Genomic DNA, 24,691 nt, shown 5'->3' with positions numbered 1-24,691 from the left:
TGAAACTTGTGTTCCTGCCAGTACTGCTATATGGTTCATTGGAATTAAGCTCTCACAACTCAACAAAATATAGACTAGTGAGATAAGTTGTTATTACTATTAATATTATGTTAGTGGAGTGATTGCAACATGGCACATATTTACAAATGTTGGGATAATTCCTGTTGCAAGATGTAAATTTTTTTGTACTAGAAATCATCAGTGTCAGAACCAGGTAGTCTTCCACTGTGTGTTCTTTGTACTGCATGTTGAATATCATATATGTCTATTTCAACACAGGAGTCTCATGCATGTTTTCTTCTTTCTCTTTGATCCAGCTTTTTTCATCTTTGTGTGTGATTGACTTGGACCAAAGAACAGACTTACAGTCTCTGAATTGCTTTTCTGTTGGTGTGCTACTGTACTTATTGTGTGGTGGGTTTGATATATAGTTGTTTGTAAAACGGCTACATTATTGTGAATAATTTATTTTGTTGTTCTCATAGCATATGGTCTTTGTAACAATTCAGTCTTTGAGACTTACAAGGGGACAGTTTGACATTGGGGTCACCAATTTTGATCAAACTTGGTAAGGATATATGCCATCCCCAACAACTGACATGTGCCAAGCAGGTATCTGTTACTCATTACAAATGACATGTGGAACACTACTCAAAATTAAATGAGAAAATTAAAGTTGAAAACTGCAAATCACTTAAAACCTTCAGAATTTCCCTCATTTATAGAGTGGCTGGTGGCTCAGCATACCAATGGGGAGTACTCAGTATACTCAGTGGGGGCGTACCAATTTCATAATCACGAGATTGGTGTTTTGATTCTCGGTATCTATGCAATATTTTTTTCTAAAATTATAAATTTTACTTTATTCTTGGTATTTTTAAATTTATTATATTTATTTAAAAATTATTTTCAAATATTCATGTACTGTACAGTACATATGGGATTCATACTAACATTTATTATTACTATACTAACATATAAAATTTCACACAAAGGGATGTTAATCAGGGTAAGTTGAGATAATTTACAGCATTTCTAAAATTTGATATGTTTATTTTTCCATTTTTGGATCAAATTACAATAAAATTAACTTAACAAAAGCACTTTGACTTTTCGACATTTTACATCATTAGAAAGAAGACAAAATACAGAAAGTAAACATATAATCAGAGTTTTTGATGTAATGCTGACAGTTTCACAGTTTTAGAATAAAAACTTGTTTGTTTTTACATGCATCCATAAAGAAATGTATAACCTCACTTAAACCAGCATTTGCCTGGAATAAATCTTCATGCTAGTTTTTCTATACAGAAATATCTGATTTTATGATCTCTCCAGACAAACCAACATGTCAGACAATCTGAAAAAATACAGTAGATATGTCACTGAAAAAACAAACTTGACTAACATTTAAAAACACTTCTCTATCACTAATTTGGAGGATAAATGTGCATACTGTTTATCTTCCAAAATTAATGAAGAACCCTTGACTGCAATTAGGTCTTGATTTTGAAAGCTACCTTTGCAATATGTAAAAGCATCCTTTAAATGTAATTTTGTATTATCATCATGCAGTGACTCTTCTGCAAAACACATTTCCATACTACTGGCGTTAGTGAAAAACATCAAAGTCATCTTTTCGTTCTTTAGTAAATGAAGAGGCAATTATAAACACATTTAGGTTAAACAATGACTTTGTTGCCAGAGTATGTACTGTACATGAATATATAGAAAATGTTTTGTTTTTAAATAAATATTGTTAGTTAGCATTTTTAAATTGCTTTTGTCATCAACTTGTTACTAGAAACAGGTGGATTTAATTGTTTTATTAATCTGTTTATTATACATTTGTAGTTTTCCAAAAATAAATCAGATTTTCTCTCTGTCAATATAATAAATTTAAAAGTACCAAGAATGAAGTGAAAATTATAGTTTTAGGAGGAATTACATTTATACCATATTTTCAGGATTGTCCAGCATGCCAGTCTATCTGAGAGAGACCACAAAATCAGATATTTCCATATGATAAAAACTGACACGCTGATTTATCCCAGGAGAATGCTGGTATACTGATTTAAGTGAGGTTATACATCCCTCTAGGGCAGCATTTCTCAACGTGGGGGTTGCAGTGATATTAAAGGGGGGTCGCAAAACAATAAAGAAATCATTTTATGAGAAAAAATCATTTATTATAAACTTATAAACATTTTACTTACAATAAGTACACATGTAAAGAAAGAAATTAATGTGATGGTTGCATTTGTTTTTCATTAAAAATTTTCTCCATGTGTGGATTAGGGATTGCAATTGCTGGATCCCTCATCCAGCAATCCAGCTGGATCCAGCGCATTCTTCGGCCTGCTGGATCCAGCACTTGGTGCTGGATCCAACGCTGCGGATCCGCAAATACTCAATTAACTTTCTAAATAATTGCGAAAAAGTCTACGTCGTCGCGTTGCCGCTTTGCTAACTACTAGACTGCTACTAATTACTTACTCACTACTTTACTAACACAAATAATTAAATTACTCATAAATAAACTATACCTTAATCAATCCAGCAAAATTTAATAAAATAATAATGTATTCAATCGCTTTTAACGATCTTCCTCAGTTAAAAAAAGCACAGCATTAACTATAGAACATAAAATATGTTCGGAATAATTATAAAAAGAATAGTGCTTTAATTACATCCCATTTTTAAACAAGATACATAGATGTACTGCCAGGTCTAATAATTTTCGCATTGTATACCGACGTAATCCCACTGTTTTCAAACTTTTAAGAAACGATAAAAAGAAAGAGGATCAGAATTCAACAACGGGTATATATTCGGTGCCTTTACACAACCAACGTTTCAATTCCAAGCTCGTTTATGTGGGTGCAACAATGCGCAGTTTAAAACAAAAGCTCAAGAGCACAAATATACAATCAGTAAGAATCTTGACAACACTGCGCTGGCATCATACGCAAGACAGAAGGATGGTAACGTCCAATGGGATCAAGCGGCAATTATAAAAACGACGACAAATAGGCAAACGGTCAAACATCTTGAGAGATTGGAAATCTGCAAGGCGCACATGACAACTGGTTGTATAAACCATAGAGATGCAGACTCATTGTCTACCATGTGGAGATCCTTTTACATTAATGTTATTAACGGACAATGCTGGTTTCATTGGATCTTATATACAAGGTGTTTTTTTTTAACTGACAGTACTCAGAGACATCTGTAGAGCAATCTAACAGCCGAACTGTCGCCAAATTTGGGAATGACTAAGAACGACATGGGAAAGAGATTCTGCGAAGAAAAAAGTAGTACCCAAATTTTCCGGTAGGAGTGGATTTGGCGCTGTTGTAGCAAAACAGCTAAGAATCTGCATAAAATCCAGCTGCAATTAACAAACACACGAATGAATAATCAGACAGAGGTTTCAGTGTAATAACGATAGTTTAATTAATCAGCAAATAACCTTCTCCCTTCTTCAATGTGATCACTGTCCTGCTGGACAACTCATTGCACACTGAACACCGTGTTCTCTATGGCCGAACATAACATGGCCGTCCGCAGGAATGTTCATCACAGTTCGAGAAATGTTGTCCTTCAAAGTCATCAAGTTTGGGACACTACTAAGATAGACCTTGGACTTTAAGTAACCCCACAGGAAAAAGTAACATGGGGTTAAATCCGGGGAGCGAGGCGGCCATGCAAGTGGAAAAAAGCAACTGATGACCCTTTCTTCAGTGAAGTGCTGGTAGCTTTTTCGCTACAACAGCGCCAAATCCTCCTCTACCGGCAAATTTAGGTACTACTTTTTTCTTCACGGAATCTCTTTTCCATGTCGTCCTTAGTAACTCTCCCAAATTTGGCGACAGTCCGGCTGGTAGATTGCTCTACAGATGTTTCAGAGTACCGTCAGTTAAAAAAAACACCCTGTATATATTTTTTCCGCTATTTATTTTGTTTATTTATCTATATTTTGTCCGTTTGGGCATTTTCCATTAATTTTGATATTTATTCCGAACACATTTTATGTTCTATATTTAATGTTCTATTTTTTTGTAACCGAGGAAGATCGTTAAAAACGATTGAAAACGTTATTATTTTATTAAATTTTGCTGGATTGATAAAGGTGTAGTTTATTTAACTTATTCTACTTCCAGTACATAGTTTTACATACCTATAAATAACTACAGACTAATATGTAGAGCCTATATATGAAAACTGGTAAGACTGATAGCCACTTAGCCACTGATTATCCGTCCTTACATTATTATAATATATTAATATTAATTAATTAGTAGAATTACCTTTGCTATTATTTAACTTAAAGATTACATTATAATTATAATCTAACTAAACATTTAAAGTTAATTATCTCTATCTCAAGTGTTAAACTGAACCAAAGTTAATTTTACTACCTAAATGTGTAAGAAGTTTTACTGATTTATAGCGACCAGTCTAAATAATAAAAGCTTTTAAAGTATTTTTTAAAATGTTTTATTTCATTAAAAAACATAAATTGCAGGATAGATAGATAGATAACACTTTATTGCACCAAAAATACATCCACGCTGGATCCGCGCTGGATCCAGCTGGAATGATTTTAATCCAGCAAAAATCCAGCTGGATTCAAAACACTGCTGGATTGCAATCCTTAGTGTGGATCTATGTTAGAAACACACAAAAACAAATTGTTTTCGAGTGATAAAAGACAATTCCTGTATTTAGTTTTTAGCGCAACCATAGACGAAAAACCCTTTTCACAGAGATAAGACGTGGCTAAAGTTACATTTATAATTACAGTCAAAATTCAATTACTAATATTGAATAGTAAGGCTTACTGTTATTATTCCTTTGGGTGGGGAGTCGCAAAATATTAATTTTATTTATATTTACTGTTTGGGGGGTTGCGGAGCTAAGAAGGTTGAGAATCGCTGCTCTAGGGAACACATGTAAAAACAAACAAGTTTTTATTATGTTTTTTTGTGTGTTTATTTTATTATAATTCAATTCAAAAATGTAAAAATAAACATATTAAATTTCAGAAACTCCCAGTAAATTATCTTCACTTATACTGATTAACATCCACTTTTTGTGTGAAATTTGAGGTGTTATTTTTAAGGTCAGGGTAGAGGGTCAGTGCCGCCAACACTGACCAACTACTATTAATACTAATGTCAATAAGCTGTTCATTGTTTATCATCATCCTGCAAACGAAAACTCTTCCTGATTTTAAGTCTATCAAATTATAATGTTATTATTTTGTTGTAATCGGAAGAATGTTTCCTTTAACATTTAATTAACAACTAGTTTTGTTACATTTGATTAATTTTATTTTTTTAGTTGCAGTTTAACTGGCATGATGGTCTCTCCTGGTTATATGCAGCATGCCTGTCTTCTGAAAAAATACAATACCAATAAGGTTTGAAACATCAACCTCATCACTATCAAACCAGTGCCCCGACTGAACCACCAGCTACTCTATAAACAAGAGAAATTCTAAAAGTTTTAAATAATTTGCAATTTTCAACTTTAATTTTCTAATTTAATTTTGAGTAGTGTGCCTTACTGTTTGGCACATGTCAGTCATTGTGGATGCCCTATATTCTCACCAAGTTTGATCAAAATCGGTGGCTCCAACATCATGCTGTCCCCTCATTAGATGAAATTTTTGTTTGAAAGTGTTCATGTATTCCTGTTGTTCAGGTTGTATTTATGTGTTAAAGTCAAATGATTGCTGGATTAAATTGGGCTATATTATTGCTACTATTAATAATTAGATATTATGTACTTTGGCCTAGAGGTAGGCAATAGGTACTATTTCTTATTACATTTAATAATTATAATTAAATTAATATGTTATTGAAAAATTTAGATGGTTCTGGAAGAAAAGAATCGGCCTGGAGTAGGACTTGAACCTGTAACTGCTACTTACTGTGTGGATGCATTGCCAGTTATGCTGCCTGGACCTCTGTCCAGGTAACATAACTGGCAACTCACAGAGATTCTTTGTGGGGTCTAATCTGATGTACCAGTATTTAGTGAGTGTGTCTTAAAATAAATTTGTAAATACATATGTATACATACACACCCTCAACTCATAATTCAAAAAGGATAAGCAGTAGGTGAAAGGAGACTATAATCCTACAAATTATCCATTCAAAATAAATTTTGTTAATTAATATTCTGCATGTGTGAATGTGTCTACAGTATCACTGATCATAACTGTCATATGTTAGTGTTTTCATTGGTGCATGTTGTGCTGTGTACATTTTCATAAGTGACTGCTGCTGAGGTACTGTCAAAGTGTCTGATTTACTGTGTGATCTAGCATTTCTATGTGTTGCTGTATCTGTTGCACAACTTGTTTGATATGTTCAAGATTTGTTTGTAGAATAAAGTTGTTGTGTATAATTGTTCTTTTATGATCAAGAACCCTTTTCTCTGTAACAGTCAGATATGGGTACTTTTTATGCTATCAAGTCTGTTTTCAGTTATTGATATAGTTATAGTTATAGTGGTATAGTTATGGATAATAAATTCTTTTGTGTCTTGATTCCACTTCATCAGATGGTATAACTGGAACTTCTTATTTTTCAAAAACTGGAGGCATTCCATTTTTTTGGAAAATAAGAAGTTCCAGTTATACCAGAAGCAGATTATTGAATGTAGTCTAAAATGTTTGTAAATCATCTACTTCACTGCTGGAAAAGTATGTACATTCAATTGGTTGAACATTGATATAAGTTTCAGCTTTCAAAAAATGCAAAATTATATTTATACAATCAATTTCTTTTTATAAAGTATTTTAGAGTAAAAATATTTAGGAATATTTTATATAAAGATGTATCAAGTAATTGTTTGCTAAACATTAATTAATGAATGGAAGAGACGATTGGTATTATTGTCAAGTAACAGTTAATTCCCAAATAATCAGAGTAATCAGTAAATAACTGTTTCATTGGAAAAACATTACTACTACTTAAAGTTAAAATTATTACATTAACATTAAAAAAATGAAAAGTTACAAGAATAATTCAAGATATTCATGGCAACACATCCAGTTCTGTTAGAAATCACTAGCGTTTTGTATCTGTTTTTCAGTCTGAAATATTTATTCAAATTGAAAATATTCTGATACAATTCTGATAAATTTTTAAAAATATATATTTTTTAAGGAATAAGCTTTGATTTCATTCATAGCTTATCATATCTTACTGATATTCAGTTTATTATCATATCTCTTACTGATTAATTTTCAGCACCAACTGCGTATTTATAAAAGAAATTTTTTCATGTTTAAATAAGCAGATTTTTATTACGTTGCCAATTATTTCATATTGTTTTGTTAATTACATTACATTTAAAAATGTGTTTGATTTATGGAAATTAGCATGACAATAAGTCAATTCATTTAGCAAATAACAGTGGAAAACACACAACCACCAGAAATATTAGTCATTGTATCAATTTTCTTAGAACAGCATCAGTATAGAACCATCAAAAAATATATATAACCCAATTTAAACAAAATAAAAAAAAATTTTTTTGAATCAAAGTCAAGAAACTGACAGAATTAACAGAAACTCTCTAGATATTTCGTCAACATAATTTGGTGAACTGATTTTGCAACTTAACTGGTTTCTCAAGACTCCAAGGTGTTCAACTCAAACTTTATTTAAACATGTTTTAAACAATTCATGTGCATATTGAGCCAACTTTGCAAATTTCTGGTTCCTCCTCTTGAGTTTCCTAAACTCAACAAATAATCTTTATATGCTCAAACTCAACAAACAACCTTTCCAATTTTAACAATAAATACAAACTATATAAGACTGGATTAATTAAGTCCAACACAAGTAAAAATACTAGAAATATCCATCACAAATTATACTTACCAAAAGTAAAGAAATAACAATTTTTGATGATTTTTAAATTGTCATCGTCAGATTAAAGTCAGTTGAACATCAATGTGAAAATGATTCAAATTTTTACCTTGATGTTCAAGTGACTTTAACCTGAGGATGACAATTTAAAAATCATCAAAAATATTTATTTATTCTTTATTTTTAGTAAGTATAACTTGTGCTGGATATTTCTGGTATTTTTAGATGCACTGGACTTTCCAATTTTGTCTGTTACTTTAATAAGGTCATTAAAAACGGCCAAAAACATTAGTGAATAAATGTTTTTGTGCTGTTTATAAAGGTTATTCATTGAGTTTATTACATTATGTAGCTGTAGTTAATTGAAGTAAGTTTACAGTGATAATTTTGATATACTAAGTTATTCAAGCCTTAATAGCAATTTTAGGAAGTAAAAAAGTAGGAAAAAAATCCAAATTTAAAAAATTCTTCATTAATTAAATGAATGAATTAAAAAATATAGATGACTATCTTTAAAATATTGTAGTATGGAATGTTTAGTAGCAGAGCAGAGTCATTTTACAAGCAGTAAAATAAAAATTTATTCTGAAAGTGTTATTTAGTTCTACTCTCCAAATATCTTGAAAATCATAACATAAAGAAGACTACCATATTTCAACAGAAAACCTGAAAGTGAATAAAACAATTGCTTGATTTTACTCTTTTACAGGATATTACATATCCTATATTACTAATATAATGCACTTTGAAAAAAATTATATTCTAATACTACTAACTATTTATTTCAACCTTTGTTTTTACTTTCTTCACAGGAGTGTTAAAAAGTAATCAAGTACAGTTTTTTTACTTCTTTCTACTTGTTTTTGTTATTGTGTATATTCTATAGATCAATTTTAAATGAGATAATCCAAGTTATTCCAAATTTATCTCATTTATAAAGTTTTCAAATATGACAGCTGACAGTTTAAAGAAATCATGGAAATCAATTATTGAGATCCTCTATTACTTTCCCATATCTGTCTATGTTTTTCCCAAATGCATTGTGTACAATATGCAAAAGGACAGGGGCATGTTCTTAAGTTTGCAAGTCCAAGTGGTTGCAGTTTTTTTTTTTTATTCAATAATAATTCTGAAAAAAGCAAGATTAAATAGAATGTCTAATAACATAAACTGAAGTATGGTCTGACTCACAGATAATTAAAAAAAGGAATAGATGTATAGTATTCAAGAAAAATCATGTTAATGAATCTATCCATCCCTTGTCAGTTTTATATATTAAATAGAATGTTTGTTTATGTTCTTAGCTTTTTGGTCAGTCTGCTCTGAATCATTCTTGCTTAACTTGGACTCTGAGATAAATATATATTACCACAAAGCTTGGATATCTTATCCCTTTCTTGATTTCATCCTCCCTTATTAACTCCTAAACCCTTTGTCCAATCTGCACCAAATTTTTCATACTTAATCTCTGGGACCCTGAGGAAAATACAGGCTTCCATGAAATCTGAACACATAACTCTCCCCGATTTAATCTCCTTGACACTTTGTGATAAACTTAACAATGGTAGGCTATGGATATTTTAGCCTACTTTTAACATTTAGCAACTTACTATTTGACCAAGCAATGCTTGACATCTGCTAGTTACTAATAAAACAAATAATTACAAACTCTAATAAAAGTATAAATTTTTAAAATATCTTCATAAATTTAAAATGCTTTAAACTAATTTAATTATTCCTAAAAATGCATGAAACATTTTCATTTAGTTTGAGTACAAATCTAGATAAAGAGTTCACCATTCCATGAAAAGCTGCATTTATAAAAGTACAAAACAAAGAACATGTTAGTAGTTCCAACTGGAAGCATCTCAACACTCAGTATGGAACTGATCCAACCTGGAACTAATCACTTTTACTATAAGACAATAAATGTGACAAAATCTAAATAATGAAATTGGCTTATGGTCATATTCACAAAGGAAGATTGGGGTTGAAATTGAAAGCTGACCAATAAGCATTCATGTACCTAAAGTAAATTTAACATTAATTGGTAAACTTGCAACTTTAACCCCCAACTCTCATTTGGTAAATATGGCCATAAATCTGAATTGCAATACATTAGACAGATTAACAGACAGTAGCAACTGAAAACAATAAGCAGTCACAAATAAATTTCTGATAATGATGTCATATTTGTCAGTCAAATACTCTGATTATCTGTCTGATTATCCTTAACATAACTTTTAACATAAGTAATCATTAAACTCAAGAGTAACATGCTTTAACAGTACTATTATAATAGAAAACATAACATTTTTAGTAAAAATTAAATTCAGTTTGTATCAATGTGGGAATAATAATTAAAAATCAATAAATGTTTTAAATCTTTTGCGAACCATATTTTAGCTCTTGCGAACCACTGGTTGGGAACCGCTGAACTAGAGGATTGACAACCCTAATTACTACAGACAGGTTAAGTCAAAGTCAACAGATATTCTGGCCCTTGTGTTGCCAACAGCTTTAATGCTATGGAAATGGTGTAACAAATATTTCTTCCACTTCAAGCACTGCAATTGCTTTGCAATGTAAGTCTGGCTTAAGCATAGGTAGAGTCAGCTGTAAACATTCAAAATTCTTTTAATATATGAAATTTTCTCATTTTTAACTTTTGTCTTTTTTAAAGGACTGCTTGCTTATAAATACTATTTTAATTTGGTTTTGAATATTATTTATTTGTAAATGTAGTTAATATTTATATTTCTATTAACTGTCAATTTCACAAATTTAGACTTTAAATTGATTAGCCTGTTTGTTTTTTGCTTAAAATTTGTGTTCATTTTTAAATATTTTTGGGAGTTTTCATTAAGGGCAATAAAACATAGTCAAAAAATTTATAGTTAAGCCAGTGTATACATTATTAATATGGGATGTCTTCAGGATTCCCGAGAACTCTCTGAATCAGGAAGAAAAGGGAATAATGAGAATTATATACATTTAATTATGGAAATGACCTCCATGTGTTAAGACACGATAGATTTAAAGTGTTATAAAAAAAGAGATTTAGGATTTAGGGTGATTTTGGAGTTTATCAAGGTTAAGCCCATATCTTTTTTTTATTTATTAATATTAGGTGAATTATTGTAGTTTACAGTGAGATAGGAGTTATGATATATGTTATTCACAATTTATATTGTGTTTATTAATGACAGAGAGAGATTAAAGTTGAGCCAAAAAAAAAGTTAGGAACAGGTTAAATCGAAAATAATTCTTTTCAATTTATCCACATTCTCATCTGTAATTTCAAATTATCATCTTATTAAATTTTTTTATAAACCCAAATATACTTTTTCTTTCTTTATATATGATAAAAAATTTTTAAAAATGTAATTATGAATAAGATTTTTTTCACAAAACAGTAGAAAAAAGTTACAAAAGCTTGAAAATGATAAAACTTCCTACTAACCAAATAGATAAATCAATAACTTCTCTCTGTAATGCGACTCTAGGGAGCTAGGTGCTACCTGTGTCCTACATTTATAAAATGTCGGCTACTTGATCAGCTACCTGATACATTAGCTCTACTTTAGAGCATAGCTCAAGAACCAGTATATCTATTGACTGTGGTTAAGTTAGGTAGATTATATTGGTCATCTGAGGATAGGAGACAACCTTACACAGGCATTAAAGGAGCAGAGGAAGAGAGAGTACTAGTGTGTCCAAGTGTTTCTAATTTAAGAATCACCATGTAGTCAATGAACATAGTTATTTATATGCCAGTTGCACCAGTTTTAAGTACCGTAACTAGTCACACAGTTCTTCTTAACATCTTACATAGCAAGCAAGCAGGTCTGCTGGATTGTATGCAAACAGAATACCAGGCAAAAAAGACCCTGATTTTGTTTATTATGTGAATATAAAAGTATACTAATTCCTTTCTTATTACAGTGGTATAAATCTGCCACACACCTACTAATATACCAAATAAATCAAATTGGGATTTTGACATTTCTTACTGACCAATAGCAACAAGGAAAAAACAACAAAATAATCAATGCTTTTCTCTCCTTTGTGTTTAAATTTAATCCTTGACTATTAAAATTAATAGTAATAACCCAACTGCTCAACGACAATTTATTTTTCAATATTTTCAAACAACTTTAAACTGAAATAAATAATAAAATAAATATTTATATATTTAATTGACAAGATATTAAACAGAATTCTTGTTATAAAAGATTAAAAGTAAAAAGACTATAAAAACTAAAATAAAAAAACACTTCAAATTTTACATTTTAAAAAATACTTGAGAGCAATTAGTTGTGCCATCTAATGATTATACAAATCTCAAGTAATTGTTCATCATTAATCAGGTGACTTGACAATTGTCCCATCCTTAATTTTATGAGAAATGGTTGTATTTGTATATACATTCAACTGACATTTAAATTAAATCAACCACGAGATTAAGTGATAAGTGATTTACATACATATTTTAATTTGTTCGAAACTTCATTCAAAAATAATCTGTGAGATTTATATGCTGTTTATATTTTTACTATATTACACACACAAGAATTTTTATGATTATTTTTTTTTTATTTGAATTTTCTATTTTATTTTCTTTCTTAATATGATTTGTGTTATTCCATTAAAATGGTAAATACAATAAAATCATTATTTTTTTATTCAAACAATAAAATATAAATTGTTTATTAATTTACTAAGAAAAAAAAATACTTGTAAAGATGGATAAATATTAACAAAATAAAAATGTTATTACCTTCTGTCAAAATCAAAATGTGGCATCATAATATACGATTTGCAGGTACTTTTCTTGCTTCAGATATAGCACAGATATGAACAATTTCAAAAAAATGCATAATCATAAATAGTTTCTGCCATACTGTTATCATACTTCTGATGTTTGGATATTTGGTGAAATACTTAATATTTAAAAATATTCTATTAATTTAAAATATTTTGGCAGTTTCTTCTCAAGTGATTAAATTAGCATTCAAATGTGATCAATTGCATCATACAAATTTGAAAATCCACATTCACATTGTAGAAATCTTGATTAATCTTGAAAAATAAAAAAACATTATAATAATAATTATTATTAACATGGTAAAATATATTGTAACATGAAATTACTAATATGTAAATAAATTTTTATTTATGCTATTATTGATTTTTACAATAAAAATCTATCTTATTGTGTATTAAAATATCAAATTTTATCTGGACAAGATCTATTTTAATAAAGTCACAAAAACTTTTAAAATCCAGCAAGAAAATTTTATACAACAAATATTTTTTGCTTTAGGTTATATTTCTATTGAAAATCTGGAATAATATAAAATTTAAAGTAATGAAATACCAACAATCGCCTTAAAAATCAGGCTATAAATTGGCTAATTATATGACTGATATAAAGTAATTTGTTACTAGAGGTAGACACTAGGTGCAATCTCTCATCTAAGTTAATATTATAATATCTCTTATTAACTTAGATAAGAGATGGCACCTAACCTCTACTTCTAGTAACAAATTACTTTATATCAATCATTTAATTAGCCAATTTATAGCCTGATTTTTAAGGCGATCATTGGTATTTCATTATATACTCATCGGGCTTAGTGATGTTTATTTATATTAAAATTTAAACTTAAATTTATCCTATATATCAAACCTAGTTTGAAAACAAACTTCTAAAATTACACTTGGAGTCTTCAAAATAAATAAATTTTATTAAAATTACATTTATTTATAACACTTATTTATTTTAACAAATTATGTTATGTATTTGTTTATCATGAAACTAAACATATCAAATAATATTTCATCAGAAATGTTATCGGCAATTACTCTGATCATGGTCAGTTTATAAATATATTGAACAGTCTAGAAAAAGAAATTCAAAGTAAAAAACAATGATCATAGAAGTATTGATATAAAAACAGTTACATGTATCAAGTGTGAGAGAATTGCATGGCAACATTGATGTAACGAAAAGAGATTCCCATATGAACAGTGTTTTTCAGTCCCCGTGCATTTTAGGAATGAAATCCCTTACAACTGGGTTGAAACTATTAATAATATAAAAGCCGCAGTCAGTGTGTATGTGTGTGAATTCCTTATAACACCTGCAATTTTTGTCCAATTCAAATGAAATTTCAGTTATATTTATTTGTTTTATGTTCTGATGGAAAATACAGGCTACTTACTTTATGAAAATATTAACTGTAGAATAAATGTTTTACTGATTTCATATTGATGATTGCACTTATTTTACGGTGATAACAGTGATGCCATTTAATTAAGAATGCAACCTAACAGAATTGTTGTTAAGTTGCATTTTTAAATATTTTGACAAATGGTGTATTTTAAGCTTACTTCATTAAATTAAAAATTTTTACTTTAAAAAAGATAGACGCATCGTGTCACTTCTATAACAAATTTTTTAAAAAATATTTCCATACTGACCACATGACATTCTATTATTCAATAGGAAGTAATGAACTAATGAATGCATTAGCTTCAATCTTTATTTTCTCATAAAAAGTATTCTATCAAGCTTGACGGGGAACTTTTAGTTATATATAGAAGCCAATGCCAGAACACTGCCTCTGTCTTGCAGAGCATTGTGAAAATGTTGTAAATAACAGATTTACAACAACACTGGTTAGAAGTATGTAAGTACAGTGGACTCACTTATACTGATGATAATATCCAAATGATAACATTAAACTTTTGCAGTCCAAAAATTTTTAATGTAAGTGACTCACAATTTGAAGAAATTTTTTGGATTCAATATCCAATGATGAATGTGTTTTAATTATTATTCGTATTTGATACCAGGTCTAAAATTGCACTCCAAGAACCTTTTATAGGAGAGACCAGCAACTGTATTCTGTAATTCTCACTTTTTTTAACATCTTTTTGATGATGAGGGTGATGATTTCCATTATCATCAGTGTTACTCCCAATAACTTGTATTTCTATATTTTGTTCTTTTTTTGCACTATTATCACTATTGCCCTGATTATCAAAATTATTCTGATTTTCCTCTTCTATAGTATCAGTCAAATTGTTATCATATAGCTTGAAATAAAATTTCTCATAACTTTCAATAATTTCAAAATGTTCACAATAAGTTTCTCCTTTTCAATTTTTTGAATGAAAAATTATATAATCACTGTCATGTTATACACACAATATGGTCATAGTAATGCATGTATATTTGAAATGTAGACATGTTTCAATGTACAGTGCCAGAGAAATTAGTGATATAAACTGTCAATACAACTACATAAGTGCCTGTGAAGCTGATATACAAGTACACTAAGCATATCACTAAGCATGTCACTGTGGCAGCAATGCAGACTTGTGGCATATACTATCAATGTCACCATAGTCGTACCTGAGGGGTTAAAAAAGATTAAGCAAAGTAAGTAAATAAAACTTAGTAGAAATTCTGGTTTTGTTCACTTTGATATTAAAAGAACATACTGAAACAATTAAAATGTAGAGATTTATTACATTACAATAATAATGTAATAAAATGCTGTATTAAGTTAGGCAAAATTATAAATTTGAGAGAATCCCAATAATCTAATATCAATAAAAGTTGTTTTCAAAATACAGTCAAACCTCGATTTTTGAACACCCTGCTTTTCAGACAATTCGGTTCACAAACAAAATTTTGAACTCAAATTTGCCCCAGTTGTCATACAACAATTTAGTTTCCAAACAATCTACTCGGCAAGAGCTGGCCACAGATGGTCAACTCCCTATACTGCCAATGTTAAAGAAAGACGAAAGCCTGACCAATCAACGACAGGACTACTGATTCAATGTTAGTGGCACCAAGATCACCTCATGTCATTATTTATCACAACACAAATCATTGATGACACTGCAATTTAAATTAGATTTCAAATGTTTATGCAGGAAAGATACTATTTCTGCTTTTCAGTATGCACCACACTTGAATAAAAATCAAATTAACTAATAAAAACTGTGTTAATTGACATTAATGTAATATAAACAGCATCCAAGAATTCAAATTTAAATATGCTTTAAGTTAAATTAAACAACAAAAATTTATTAATATAATATTATTCTTTTTCTTTCTTTATCCTCACTTTTTCCCATGTTTATATGGGGTCAGCATTTCCTTCTCTAATACGTTTCTTCCATTTCTCCCTATCAAAGGCTTCTTCTCTCTTAAGTTCTCTCTGGTTCAAGTCTTCTTCCACCTTATCTTTCCAATGCATCTTTGGTCTTCCTCTTTTCCTCTTTCTTTTTATTATCAGTTTTCCAATCTTCTTTCCATCGCTTCTTCGCTCTACATGGCCAAACCACTTCAACATACATTTTTGCATCTTTTCGCTCAAGGGGCCCACCTTAAATTAACAGAACCTCTAATAAAATCATTCCTTATTCTATCCGTCCTTGACACTTCACACATCCATCTCAACGTTCTCATCTCTGCCATCTCCATCTTCTTTTCTTGAGCTCTTGTTATTGCCCATGCCTCTTGCTCCATATAACATTGCAAGTCTAACAACTGATTTATACAATTTTCCTTTCAAATTGCAGCTAACTTTTTTGTTGCATAACACACCACTCAGCTTCATGCAGTTCATCCATCCACATTGAATTCTATGCTGCACCTCAGATTTCAGTCCATGGAGCCTCACACTTCACGTCACACACCAACACATCCATTATCAGGTCAAACAAATAAGGGCTAAGGGCTAAGGGCTAATCCCTGATATAAACCAATATTAACAAAGAACCCTTCTGTAGTGCCCACACTACTCTTAACTTTAGTCTCTGCTCCCTCGTACATTTCCTTGATGAACCTAACATATTTTTCTGGAACATTCTTTTCCCTCAAACATCTCCATACCTTCTGCCATAGTACCCTATCATATGCCATTTCTAGATCTATGAACACCATGTGCAAATCTTCCTGCATTTCCCTGTGCCTTTCCATCAGCTGTTTTAGAGCAAATATAGCATCAGTCATACTCCTTCCCGGTAAAAAGCCAAACTGTTCCTCTCCAATCTCCGATTCCTGCCTACTACTCCTTTTTACAATTTTCTCCCAAATCTTCATAGTATGGGACAATAAGTTTATACGTCTGTAATTTCCGCAATTCTGTACAACTCCTTTACCTTTAAAGATCGGCACCAAAATGCTCTTCCTCCATTCATCTGGGATCTTCTCCTGATGCCAGAGTTTCTTCATAAGGTCCCAGAGGATATCAATTTCCTCCTTACCCAAGCCTCTCAAAGCCTCAACTGGAATCCAATCAGTGCCTACTGCTTTCCCCATCTTCATTTTCCTAAGCAAACTTTCCACTTCTTCTCTGCTAATATCTTGCACCACTCCTTCATTTACCTCTCCATTCTTGTATAAAGTTCTGGGGTTTTCTTCATTCAATAAATTCCTAAAATATTTTTTCCATCTTTCCTTGACCCTTTCATAATCTTGTAATACCACTCCTTTATCAACTTTAATCAGTTTAATAGAGGTAAAATCTTTTGAAGCCTTATCTCTTGCTTTGGCAATTCTCATCAACTGCCTTTCACCACCTTTCCTTTCGAAAACTTTATAAGCCTCTTCTAAAGCCTTTGCTTTCGCAATAGCCACCGCCTTTTTAATCATTTTATTTGACAAATGGTAAGTTTCTTTATCTTCCAGCCTTCCCATCAAATCCCACCTTTTCTTTGCCTTTCTTTTAACTGTGGCTTGTACCTCAGCATTCCACCACCAAAGTTCCTTTCCTTCTGGTGATCTCTTCCCTAAAGTTTTTCCCAAAACCTCTTCTCCAACTTTCAAAATGCAATTACTATTCAGCAAACACCATGTTTGCACCTCATCTGGAAACTGGCTTTCTTTTAACACTTTTACCTTAAACTCTTTCCTTAATTCCTCCTCTTTCAATCTCTGCCATTTGTTCCTTTGTTCAATCTGGCTAACACAATTCTTACAATGGTCCATAAGAAAGTCACAATCCACCAGGAGGACTCTATGTTGTGCAGCAGTACTTTCTCAACTATTTAACACCTTACTGTTTCTCACTTCTATCAGATGTCTCCTATGGCACAAGAAAAAATCAATCTAGCTGGATCTACCTCCACTCATGTATGAAACCAGTTGGTTCACTTTCTTCTCAAAGTTGGTGTTAACTAGCGCAAGGTCAAAAGCCACAGCATGATCGACTAGTCTTTCTCCCACACTCTACCTCCCAAAACCTCTTCTTTCCGCATTCTTCCTCTTTCCAACATGACCATTTAAACTGCCCCCACAGATTAATCTCTCATTCATAGGCACACCCATTACAACTTGGTCAAGATCTGTCCAAAAGTTTGTCTTTCCTTCTTCTCCACTACCTGGCTGAGGATATCAATTGCTACCTGGCTGAGGAGCATACACACACACAAATTGTAATGAAAATTCCACCAATGTCCAACTTATCACTCATAATTCTACCACACCTTCATTTAACCTCACAGACACTGTCTTTTAGAACTTTATCAATTACAATACCAACTCCATTACTTCCTCCCTTATTTGCTCCACTCACAAACAGCTTATACCCTTCACCAAGTACTTTAGCTTTATTTCCTTTCCATCTTGTTTCTTGCAGGCACAAAATGTTCACTTGCCTTCTTTGCATAAGATCCACTAACTCTCTACTCTTCCCATTCAATGTTCCAATGTTTAAAGTACCTATTCCTATACTTGTCTTCTTCCTTTTCTCTTTCTGGACTGACTTCCAGACCTGTTTTTGGTTTCGTAGCCCCAGTTCATTTGACATAGTTTTCCGGCAGTATGACTGCTCATCACTTTGGGGGACGTCCTTCCTAACACAGTTATCACTTACTTCCATGTAGTTTTGGCATAGGTTTTACAGCTGGATGCCCTTACTGACACCAACCCTATTTATTCTAAGGCTATATATATATATATTTATTTATTTATTCATTCTAATATTCAAGCTTAACAATTTTTTTTTAAACATTTGAATTCCTTCGTTAATTTATTTGTTTTGAAAATATTGATAAATAGAATTTGTAATTTTGAGAAATATTATATAATATAATATTAATATTTATTAAAATATAAAATATAAATCGAACTCACTTGTGCCTATTGACCGGTGTGAAATAAATAACTTCAATTCAACGAACGTTTTCTGGACGCCTTCCGTGTCCTTCTTCAGGTTAATTGAAGTTATTTATTTCTTCAGGTGAATTGAAGTTATTTATTTCACACCGGTCAATAGGCACAAGTGAGTTCGATTTATATTTTATACACCCCGGTGTATAGGATGATGATATATTAATATTTATTAATACTAGGTAGCTAGTTAATTAAAACTAAAAATAATAAAATAATAATTAAAACTTTGGTCTTTACAATGAAACTAAAACTAAAAAATATAATCAAAATTAATTAATTTAAATTGAAATCAAATCAATTGCAACATAATATTTGGAAAAGTGTGAATAATTATAATGTACTTGTTGTCCATCTTGATTGATTTGCTTACATTTCATACAGGGAGAGTTGTCTCTATTTATAGCACTTTTTTGTAAGTGTTAGTTTCAGTTGGCAGTGATGGAACATTTTGCTTTTAATACATATATAGAATAGATGTAGATATAGATATATCAATAGATAACATCATATTATATTGCATTTGTAAGCATTTTTATGCATGAAAAACAGCTTCTTTTGGGGAGTCATAAGCAGATTAATCCATTTGATACCATTTCTTATAGGAAAATTTGTTTTGGTTTTAGAATAAATCAGTTTTTGAATGACTTTTAGGAATGAATTAAATTCGAAAACCAAGATTTGACTGTATTCGCTTTCTACTTGTAAACACCTCATATCCTCAGTCTAAGGGCAAATGTTAAAGAACTGGTCTAAAAATTTTAAAAAGTGCAGAAAATAATAATAAATAAAATTGCAATTTAAATTGTACTGTTTATCATTTTTCAATTTTCATTTTAATAATTTTACATATGTAACAAAAAATTTCTCTGATAAAATTATTTCCACTTCATTTCTAATTTTATAAAATTTGTAAAATTTAAGATTTTAATTAATTTATATTTTTGTAGATTATACTATTGTCAATAAAGGTATGTGTACCAGTATTCTATTGTTTTCTTTGTTAATCAAACTTTTTTGACTCTGAATAACTGTAATATAACAGAAATGGAACATACGTTTTTATAAATATCATATAAAAATCACTAATGACCCCATGTAGGAAAGGCAAGATAAGGGAGGCCCTCTCATTTCAAATCATGTATTTTAGCCCCTGAAATATTTTAATTGTATCAAGTTCTATATCTTAAGGGTGTGACTTATAAGTATGAAATATCTACAAAAAACTTAAACCAACACCTTAATGTTCGCTGAGAGATTTATTAATTTAACTAACGTTTTCGGCTTACTCAATAAGCCATCTTCAGGTTTTAACTTTCGTATATTAACTTTCTAATACTAAATACCAAACCTGTTACCGGTGTAATTTGCGTGAAAAAATCTTCTTTCCACAAACGTTTTCGAGCTTTCCAAACAGCTCTTCTTCAGGTAGAGAAAAAAGTTCCGACGAAACACTTCGAAAAAGGAACGTAGACATTTAAATAAAAACCGAATCTAAAAATAGAATGCAGATGTTTAAACAAAAATTACGGAACTCGCATATCAAACGAACATTAAGGTGGACATGCGCATTCGTGCGCCGATGTTGCTATTTATAGATCGTTGTTTATGAGGGCCTGCCACGCTATAGAAAGATTAATCTCATCCTTCCGATTTATACATGTGGTCCGGTGGTTAGCCTTACAGATGGATATAGCTTCCCGCCATTTTAGTTGCTCCAGGTGGGGCGTAGTGTCGATGATGTCAGCTTTGTCGAACTCCGGTTCTATATCGGGATCAGATGCAAAGGTGGTTAGGACCGTGGTGTACCGCCCGTGCCGAAGGTCCGCCTGATGTTCTTGCACTCTGGTATTTAAAGATCGCTTGGTTGAGCCGATATATACAAGGCTCTCGTTACATCTGTTATCTTTCAGCGGGATAGAGTACACACCAGGAAGCCTGCCACGGACTGGACTGCCTTTTTCATTTCTGAGGATGTCGTAGATTGTCGGGCCTCTTCTATAGGCTATTTGTAGTTGTTGTTTTCCAGCGATCTCAGCGTATATCGCTTTAACATATGGGTTAAAGGTGACTGGGAGGCGTGTACGTTTATCCTGGTCAGTGTTGGTCCTCGTATGCGTAGTGGGTGTGTATTGTGAGCATTGAAGTCGCTCAATTAGACGGTGTGTCAGACCATGGTAACCGTGCTTGGCTGCTATCCTCTTGATATAATTCAATTCGGTGTTGAGGGCTTGCGTGGTGGACGAGTGGGAAAAGGCCCTTTTAATCAAAGTATTAAATGCTGCAGCCTTGTAGGTGAATGGGTCAGATGAACCTACCGGTATGTATATAGGGTCGGCATAAGGTTTACGGTATACCGACGTGACGATGGCAGATCCTTCTACTTTAATGTTTATATCCAAAAAAATGGACCTCAGTATTGCTAGATTGTTCCATTTCCAGCGTTAGGCCGTAGGGATTATCTGTTAACGGTTTGTACGAAGTTTGAGATGTCAGGTATTGTCTTCCACATGATGAGGATGTCGTCCACATACCTCCTATAGAGTAAGATGTTCGGGAGGAACAGCGGAAGTATTTTTTGTTCCAGTTGCCTAACGACCATTTCGCATAGGTCCCCAGATACTGGGCTACCCATGGGGACTCCTCTTTGTTTTTTGTAGACCTCTCCGTCAAACGCAAAGATAGAATTATAACAGATCAGATGGGCTAAGTCAATGACTTGGTGGTGTAATGCTTGTTCTTGAGTCAAATTAAGCAAAATGTCCCTAAGAGAGCAAAAAGCTGGAGGGAGCTCCACCGACGGGTACATAGATTTAAAGTCTAGCACGGTAATATACTGCGGCGTCGAAGGCACAACCCGAAGGAGGTGGATGAGCTCAACTGGGTTATCGATGGTGTATGGGTAGTCCTTGAGGTGGGGAGAAAGTAGGTTATGAATGGCTTTCTCCAATTTTCTTGTGGGAGCTCTGATTTTTTTTTTTTTTCGAAAGTTAAAACCTGAAGATGGCTTATTGAGTAAGCCGAAAACGTTAGTTAAATTAATAAATCTCTCAGCGAACATTAAGGTGTTGGTTTAAGTTTTTTGTATATTGAATTCTGCTGGTACAAGTGTGGTTTATATGAAGTATCTTTTAACAAATTATTGATTCTGAAAAATCTTTAATTAAAAGTTAAGTGTTAATTAAAAAAAATTTAATCTGTATATTAAATGCTTTAAAAAATAAAAGCAATAGTTCATTAAAAATTTCACTCAATTAAAAATAGTTACACCCATTAATTATTATATAAGCATTTGCTAATCATTCTGAAAATGGATTAATGTATTTTGCTAATAATTGAAGTGAGAGTATAACAGTAGAGATATTGTGATGTAAGACCAAAGGGTTCTAATTACATTTTTTCACTTTAATCTGTTGTTTAGATAATTATCTTTTTATTAATAGAGCATTTTTTCATTTTATTAGCACAAGTTTTTGAAGTAAAAATTTAGTTTTATCTTGCAAAACTTTAAATTCTTATATTGTAAAATGTTGTTTTTGTGGAACATTTACCTATAGACTTGCAGAAAATTTTTCTAATAATATATATACATAAAATTTTTAATATTTATTTATTTAATTAACTTAAAACTCTTCAAGCCTGGAATAAATTACAATAACTACTCGTTGAACCTTTAAATGCAATTCCAGGATAAATAATCCTGAGGAAGATCTCCTATGTAGATCGAAAACATTAGAGACTGTGTTTTTGAGATTGCGAACTGTTAATTATTTATCCAGGAATTGCATTTAAAGGTTCAACGAGTAGTTATTATTTAATTAACTGACTAATTTTTACTGCTGAGAAATTGGTAATCAGATCATTAGCCAAAATGCTTATCAATATATCTCTAATTCATACAAATAATGCTAAATACAATATTTGGCTACAATTTCAAAAAATTGTAGACCTATAGATTCTCACTGTCATCCGTCTGTCTATCTGTCCTTCCTTAATCTCGAGAAGAGTGTTAGATAAATGAAAACCGAAACCAGATATGGAAAGCTTAGGGGCAGGAGGCCCTAATTAACTAAATACAAACTTTCAGTTTGGACTAGAAGTCCCATTATTTTAATTTGAAAGTTTTCCTCTAAACAGAGTTAGACAGACAACTGTCATGACTCCATTGTTAACAGAAAAAGTATGATTTACAGGGGCAAGACACTACTGAACTTAAGTGCATTGTGACAAAAAATTGCAGCCTAGCATTGTGACGATGCCACAATAAATAATTGCTTGTTTAATAATAATTGAATTGTCAACAAATAAGAGTTTAGAAATAAAGTTTAAAGATACCTTAAGTAATTTATCTAAATTATAAATTTAAATTGAAAATATATATATTTTTTTAAATTTGTCATATATATATATGACAAATTAAGTTCAACAATGAAATTAGCATTACCTAATTTTATTAAAGCAAGAATTAATGGATTAATTTAAGATAAACATAACAAAATGCCATTAATCTTGTTATTTTGTTTATAATTTATGCAAGTTTTCAGTATATATAATTAAAACTATTTTAGTGACTTAGGTATTAGTTGAGTAAAAGTTTTAGGTTTTATTTAAAATAATTAATATTGTATTTTTTACTTTCCCGAATGTTACAGAATAAAATGTAGAGTATAGTGATCAGTCAAATTTTGACCCCAAGTCTTTTTTGCATTTCTTGATGGTTTGACACTTAGAAGCCCAAAAATGCAAAATACCTCTTACAAAATTCTAAATGTACATGTGTATCAATGTCTTGCATTACATCTCAGGATTAAAGTAAACAAAAAACTTTGAAACTTGGTAAGGTCGCTTCTACATGTGGGACATTGATGCTATTAAACATTGGTCATTAAAGGTCAAGGAGATAGGGGAAAAGAGGTCATGTATCATATTTTAAATAGAGTCATACATCTGACTCTATTTAATGAAACTTTTACTCATTATTGCCATTCACAAATTTTTTGAAAATTCACTCTACCCTCAAAAATGAGCTTTTGCTTTCCATAATAATTAATAATATCAATATAACAATTATTTTTTAATAAAATCTCATAACAGTTGATATTACACATAACTTTAAAAACTATGAATGCTGGAAAAATCATGCAAGAGCCCTTGCTAGATTTTTTTTAATTTTAAATTTATATAACAAAAAAATGATATTTAAGTATTTGTTATAAATTGAATTCTGTTGGAACCATTTTCAATAAAAATTTACACTTCTAACTCACTTTTTATTTATAGAAGTCATTGTCTAATATATATAATTTCAAAATCATCACCAAATGATCGCCTAAATAATCGGGCTATAACTCTGCTAATTTAATGATTAATAGGAAAATGATCCATTTGGCGATGTTTGATACAGTTAAAAATAATTTCATTCGCTTATACAGTAGCCCCTCATTATATCGCAGATTCAGATATATTGCACGTTTCTTTTGGTCCCCCAAATTTTAAAAACACTTGAATCAATAAATTTTAAAATATCAATTGCCATTGCATTTCTTTTTGCAATGAAATACCTATTTTATCTTACCATTGTCCTTGAAACTACTACTGAAGGTGA

General features: G+C 31.1%; 2 protein-coding genes across 5 annotated transcripts in view; both read right to left on the bottom strand.

The window, feature by feature from the left end:
* The window catches only part of LOC136980490 (INO80 complex subunit D-like), a 104,905-nt gene that overhangs the window by 65,713 nt on the left and 14,501 nt on the right, over positions 1–24,691 (bottom strand). For all 4 annotated transcript variants that reach the window (XM_067276615.1, XM_067276617.1, XM_067276616.1 and 1 more), the window contains exon 2: positions 12,670–12,971. The gene's annotated coding sequence lies outside the window, so the exon portion shown is untranslated. The remainder of the gene's footprint in view (positions 1–12,669; positions 12,972–24,691) is intronic.
* LOC136980414 (uncharacterized) lies at positions 18,404–18,796 on the bottom strand. Its single transcript, XM_067276521.1, has one exon. It carries the CDS (start codon positions 18,794–18,796, stop codon positions 18,404–18,406), a length of 393 nt encoding a protein of 130 aa, XP_067132622.1.

This window comes from Centruroides vittatus, unplaced genomic scaffold, assembly GCF_030686945.1.
Source record: "Centruroides vittatus isolate TY-2023 unplaced genomic scaffold, ASM3068694v2 contig_7, whole genome shotgun sequence".
NCBI classification, from domain to species: Eukaryota; Metazoa; Arthropoda; class Arachnida; order Scorpiones; family Buthidae; genus Centruroides; species Centruroides vittatus.
This window is presented reverse-complemented; position numbering and strand designations above follow the sequence as displayed.